General features: G+C 40.1%; 1 protein-coding gene across 1 annotated transcript; it reads right to left on the bottom strand.

Annotated features, from left to right (window-relative positions):
- Nucleotides 1-2888: 2888 nt before the first annotated feature.
- Nucleotides 2889-3509, bottom strand: LOC102665220 (uncharacterized). Its single transcript, XM_006595267.1, has one exon. It carries the CDS (start codon nucleotides 3507-3509, stop codon nucleotides 2889-2891), a length of 621 nt encoding a protein of 206 aa, XP_006595330.1.
- Nucleotides 3510-6756: the final 3247 nt, after the last annotated feature.

Below are 6756 nucleotides of genomic sequence, written 5' to 3'. Positions count from 1 at the left end.
ATTATTTAAATAACCGATGTTACTATGGATTAATTAACATCGGTTTTGGAAAAACCGGTGTTAGTATGTCGTTGTTAACATCGGTTTTGGAAAAACCGATGTTATCGAGTTGATGTTAACATCGGTTTTAGGAAAACCGATGTTACCTACTTGATGTTAACATCGGTTATTTTTAAAAAGCTGATGTTGTTATCATTATATATTAAAAATCTGAAATTGCACAACCCGCACGCTTGAACTCTATCGTTCTTCTTCTTTCTCCTTTTGCCTGAGTTCATCTTTGTCGCAAACTGGCTTGCGCTTTCGTGATTGCAACCACATTGTGGAGATCGTGTTTGTGGAGTTCGTCTCTGCCACTTATCGATTGAGGTACGTCCTTTCGTTTTAACATTAGGCGTTCGTCGTTTTAACATTTGCTCACTTTCGCAGGTCGAAGAAAACTAGGAAAGGAAAGAGTCCCGAAAAGGGTGGGAATCGATTTTGGAAGTCCATTGTGGTTCGCCTTAAGACTCCCAGGGCATTCTTCTTCTTTCTCCTTCTGCTTGAGTTCGTCTTTGTCGCAAACTAGGCTGCGCTTCCGTGACTGCAACAACATTGTGGAGTTTGTCTTTGTGGAGTTCGTGTCTGGCACTTATCGATTGAGGTACGTCCTTTCATTTTTACATTAGGCGTTCCTCGTTTTAACATTTACTCACTTTCGTAGCTCGAAGAAAACTAGAAAAGGAAGTCACTTGTGGTTGGCTTTAAGACTCCCAGGGAAGCCATCGAAGGTATGTCTCTGTTGTCATGTTTTGAAACCAATTGGTTAACTTTGTATATATGATGTCTACTTTGTTGCTCAGGTGATTTGTTCGTCTTCTTTAGTCGCTGTCAAGGTTCGTTGTTGCTTATGTTCTGTGTGCTGCTAAGTGATGAGTGTTGATTAGGAATATCTCCGACACTGACGACAATTGACAATCGGTGAGTATATGCATGTCTATTTGTGGTTCTTACCAAGATGAGAATATGCTTGTTGCTAATAATTAAAATATGTTGTGTTGCAGTTCCTTTGGGTATTTGTATTTTGAAGTAATGGATTTGAGTCATTTGATGTTGCTGGATGTATTTGTATTTTGTTCGTTTGTATTTGCTCTTTAGTTCATGAAGTTACAGACCTTGCAAGTATTTTGTTAAATAATGTGATTGAAGTAAATTTTTTATTAGATTTAATTAAATAAATGTTTAGTATTTTGTTCTTTCCTATTAGTCTATTGATAGATAACTAGAATAAAAGAAAAGCTAAGGTCGGAACAGTTGATAGCTAACTAGAATAAAAGAAAAGCTAAATTGCAGGGAATAATTCTCATATCTTTTTATTTCATCATTACCCCTTTTTATAGCCATTTCATACAAGATATTTTGCTAAGTTGTTATAACAGAATTTTGAAATTGCATAACCACACAGGTATCAAGTAAAACGTGGAAAAAGCTTTAAGCGCGAAGTAGAAGGAATTCTAGAATCTGCTATCGGGCTTGTAGCTCCCCTAGTCCTTATACGAAGTCATTGAGGTACTTGGGCCTGTGTGTGTTGCGTTTTGGTCTGTCATTGCCTCTACTATTTGTAGTCATGATTTCTTCTTGGTTGGAATTATTGTCTGATGCTGTTATCTGTGTGATATCTGGTACTGCTGTTAGTGTGTTGCTATCATCTGCATGGTTTTTTTTTGTCGGGAAAAATATATAAATATTTAATTTTGTAAATAGTGATGAAGTACCAGAGGTACTTTGTACATAGATAGGATCCCATAGATATGGTTCCTTAGAAAAAACTAATACAGTTTAATTAGGAACCATATTATAGCTAATACATCTGGTAAAGCCCCAATAAAAATCTACCCTCCAGTGATACAAAAAGCCTTGTTCATGTAGCATTCGATCTGCTATGATGCATGAAGTGGTCTTTTGGTTCTTTGGGGAAACCACCCACTGATTTGACCCATGAGACTGTCTCCCACCACAAGGAAAGTACCTTGCTGCAGTTGAAGAAAAGGTGTGTTGCATCTTTATCCAAATTTTTACAGAACGGGCATAATGGATCATCTATCTCCACTTGTCTTCCTCTTAAATTCATCTTCGTTGGTAAATGGTCTTTGATGAGCCTCCATGTAAATACCTTTGCCTTAGGTGGTATTTTAAGTTTCCACAGAAGCGAGAAACTCCCATCCTCTGATTCCCCCCTTATTTCCCCCAGCAAAAACTTATATGCAGTTTTGGTCGAATAGATTCCACTCGAGTCTTGCTTCCAAACCCATGAGTCTACTCCTTGTTGCTGTACTGCTAGCCCTACTGTTTCCTCTAGGAATTCAGCAGCCATTGTAGCTTCATTATCAAATAAGTTTCTCCTCCATTTAAAGTTCCATTTCCACCCTTCCTCCTTATGACTTCCCAAGAGGTTGATAGGTTGTTGTTGTTGGTTAGAGATTTGATATAGCGTAGGGAATTTTTCCTTTAAAGGTATGTTCTCTCCAAGCCATTTGTCCTCCTAAAATCTTTTTTTTTGCTCAGCAAAAATAATGATATATTATATATGAGTACTAGAGGTACTATGGTACAATATAGGATGGGTATACAGCAGATTCAAAATACTAAGGATCTGGCTGAACCCATAGAGGAAGTACACATGCCCTGCAAATCTAGTTTAAACTGTTACATTCATGAACACTCCCTACTTCTAGAAGACTGCTTTGAGATGGGAAGACCAATAGCAGAAGTGCATAGTGAAACCCTTCTCCATAACCTTGAGCAAGACCATAGCAGAAATAGTGCATCATCCATGACTGTACTTCCATAAAAAGACTGATTATCAAAGACTACCCTGTTTCGGTGCTTCCAAATTGTCCATGTTAGTGCTACCCACCAGCATTTCCATCTTCTAGCTCTAACTCCCACAGCAGACCAGTTTTCATGTTGCAAAAAATTATATTTGGGATATGAGGAAATACACCAGATGAATTTATCCATGACTGAGATTCCCACCACAGAGGTAGGGTCTTGGTGCAATAGAAAAATAGGTGTGTTACATCTTCATCCAGGCTGTTGCACAATGGGCACCTAGAATCATTCAACTCCACTTGTCTGGTCCTTAAGTTTGTCCAAGTTGGCAATTGATCTTTAATGAGCCTCCATGCGAACACTGTTTGCTTAAGAGGAATTTTAAGATTCCATAACTCCACGAGATTCCTATCTTCTTCAGCCCCCGTTGTCACTTCCATCAATAATCGATATTCTGATTTTGTAGAATAATTCCCACTCGGGTCAGCCTTCCAAACCCATGAATTTGGTCTTTTTTGTTGAATTTTTACCTGAGCCAGCTCCTCTAGAAATTTAGCCGCCATCCGAATTTCATTTTCAAATAAAGATCTCCTCCAACTAAAGCTCCATTCCCACCCTGCATCTTTTTGGCTCCCCACACTGTTGATAAGTTGGTGTTGCTGGTTGGAGATGTTGTATAATCTAGGATACTTTGGCATTAGTGAGACTCCTGCACCTACCCAAGAATCTTCCCAGAATCTGAATTTATGACCACTCCCCACCCTCCTGTCTGATTTTTAAATACTGTTGCGTGCTGCTAATGATTTAACTGCAGCAGACCCTTCCACCAAGAAGATAAATGGCTTCTCCTCATTGTGTCATCCAGGGCTCTCCACCCTCCATACTTAGATATAAGAATTCTGCTCCACAGGTCCCCATGTTGTTGAAACAGCTCCCACTTCCACTTTGCTAGCAGCGCTGTATTAAAAGCCCGTAAATCCTTTGCTAGCAGCACTAGATGGAGGTCCCTACTGCTCATAAGGACCTGATTTGGGAGGATATTCAGGTATTTTTATTTTGTTATTTGATTTTGTTTAATTAATAGCCAAAAAATACATTATTGTAACAATAAACTTTATTTGATGTTGTCAGGCGGAATTTGATATCCCAGAGGCTTCTGACAGTAGGACGAAAAGGAAGTTACTACAGACCGTGGGGGAGAGATGGAGGCAGTTTAAATCTAACCTCACAAGGAAATGGGCCCTTGCAGCCGATCAGGATGGTGTCGAGGACACTGTCTATGAGAAATACGGCATCAGCAAGGAAAAGTGGGCCCAGTTTTGCTAGACTCGAGAGACCCTTCTTGGGAGGTATGTTCCTTGCCATTTAAGTTTTTTTTTCATATTAAACATGATGTTGTTATACTTCATTCTACCCATTTCAAACATTATTGTTTAATTTTTTCAGGATGTGCGCAAGAAGGCACAGACCATCCAGAAGCAGAATACTGCCCCCCACGTTTTGTCTCGTGGGGGTTATGATTATTTGGAGCAGAAGCTCCTGGCTGAGAAGACGAAGAAGAAGCTGGAGGAAGCTGCACAGTCTGGAAGCATTGATGGCGTCATCGACCCTCCATCCCCGGTCAGACGCCACGTGAAGTGGAAGATGGCCCGCACGAAGAAGATAGGGGAGATGACGACTGAGGCCGCAAAGGAAATCACTGAGAAGATTGTAAGTCATTTTCAACTAACCATTACTATTATATTTCAATATTTTGAGAATGCCATGTACCACTGTGTGTTTTCTGTGCAGGATTCGTTTGAGGAGTAGGCCACACAGGGATCGTTCGTCCCCCATGGACGTCAGGATTTTCTCGCCGCTGTTATTGGACGTCCAGAGCACCCTGGACGTGTCCGTGCTGCTGGAGCCGGTGTCACAATCAAGCAATACTTTGGATCGGCTCCACGGACGTCCCACAACGCTTCCTCCCTGCCTCCTAACGAATTGCAGCAGCTGACCCAGCAGATCAAGGACCAACTAGAGGAGTCCATCACAGAGAAAGTAACGAGGCAGGTCATGGCATCCTTCAGCCACATGCAGTCCCAGCTTCAGTTGCAGATGCAATCTCAGGGACTTGTAGTGCCTCCTGAGCCTCTGGTTGATCCCTCCGGTCCTCGAGTGAGCACAAAGGGGAGTTGTGTTGATCCCTCAGGAAATGATCCCGAGATGGGTGACTCTGACAGGTGCAGCTTGTACATAGAAGCAGATCCTGCCCACCTGGTTGCCGTGGGGAGAGTTTATGAGGGATCCACTGTTGTTCATAACACTCCTTTGTTGCCTGGCCATGTAAAGGTGAGTGTGGTGGAGGTTACAGATGCAGATGCTCCAGTTCCTATACCCACTGATGAGGTTTCCTTAGTGGGGCAGGAACTTCACACCTTCCTTGCTTAGCCGACACATCTGGTCAAGTCTTTATCACAACAGGTACTTATTGTCCTTACTATATGTTTCTTCTTTTTAAATTAATTCATTAAGTGTGCCTCAAATAAGCCTATTTAACTTTGTTTCATGAACAGGTAACTGTGTCTCCGGCAAAACCACCTCCGAAGCCCGATCCGGAGGTCGATGATCCACTTTATCTGATGACATTGACCTTCCCAGAGCTTTTCTTGAGGCCTTATCAGGTTAGATTGGATGCCACCGTGTTCGGGGTCTTTAATCCAGATTTCCCCCTCTACATAAAGCACGAAGACCTCTCTGAAATCGCACACGGTGGTCAATGTCTCAGCATATCAGTGTTACAGTTGTGGATTCTGTAAGCCATTATATATTACTTTTAATTACCTAAGTTATTGCTTTCAATTCATAAATATTTAAATTTGACTTAACATAAACAGGTATCTCACTGAAACATGTATGCGAGTGGGGAATTCTGATATCTATGGATTCCTCGAGCCACAGTCCATTTAGAGGTCTGGTCAATCGCAATTTGAGTATGAAAGTTACATAAAGAGTTGGATGCAGAGTTCACAACGCGATGTCTATCTTGGAGCCTACCTAAATGGGTAAGTCACAGAATAACTAAATTTAATTAATGTTTACTAATGTACTAACCCATTTTAGGTTCCACTACAACGGACACTGGCAGATGGTGGTCATCCTGCCCAAGGAACACCTAGTTGTCTGGTTTTGTTCATTGCATAACAGGCCAGATAACTACCTTAAGGGGATTATTAATAGGTTAGTGTTCTTTTCAATACATTTGCATTGTAATACCTCAACGTATAACACCAATTTTTAATTATTGCTCATCTGGAACAGTGCTTTAAAAGGTCTTGATGATGCTCCACAGCCTAAATCAAAGGCTTCTGCTAGGTGGATTGTCGTCAAGGTCCTTCCACTTATATATATTTCTTTATGTGTCTGTACACTAGTTGTTTAATTAATATCCAAATTTCATTATGTATTTAGTGTAATAGACAAAAACGAAGTACTGAGTGCGGCTACTATGTGATGCACTAGATGTCCACCATCATTTTAGGAACTTTTAGGAATAATTGGGAAGCGGTAAGTTTATTTCAAACAAAATCGATTTATTTATAATTTCTATTACATTATTAACTTATTATGATTTATTTCATCATGTAGTATTTTAACGATCCTAGACCATTGGAGCCAGAGAGATTATAGGCATTGCGGATCCAGTGGGCACAGTTTTATCTCCGAGTTAGAGATCAGACCTAGGATTTAGGGACAGTGGTTTTTTCCTTAGTTTACTTTGGTTTAACATTTTTGACATTTTCTATGTAATATGAACATTGAATTCATTTGATGATTGTTCTTTATGATAAATCAATTATTTGATGTTTATTATCATTAAAATTGCTTGAAAGCAGAATAAAATGTTTATTTGCTATGAATTGGGCTTGAAATTGCATTTGATAGGTACAATTTTGGGTTTACTAT

This window comes from Glycine max, chromosome 13, assembly GCF_000004515.6.
Source record: "Glycine max cultivar Williams 82 chromosome 13, Glycine_max_v4.0, whole genome shotgun sequence".
Classification (NCBI taxonomy): Eukaryota; Viridiplantae; Streptophyta; class Magnoliopsida; order Fabales; family Fabaceae; genus Glycine; species Glycine max.
Note: the sequence above shows the minus strand (reverse complement) of the source record. Positions and strands in the feature narration are given on the sequence as shown.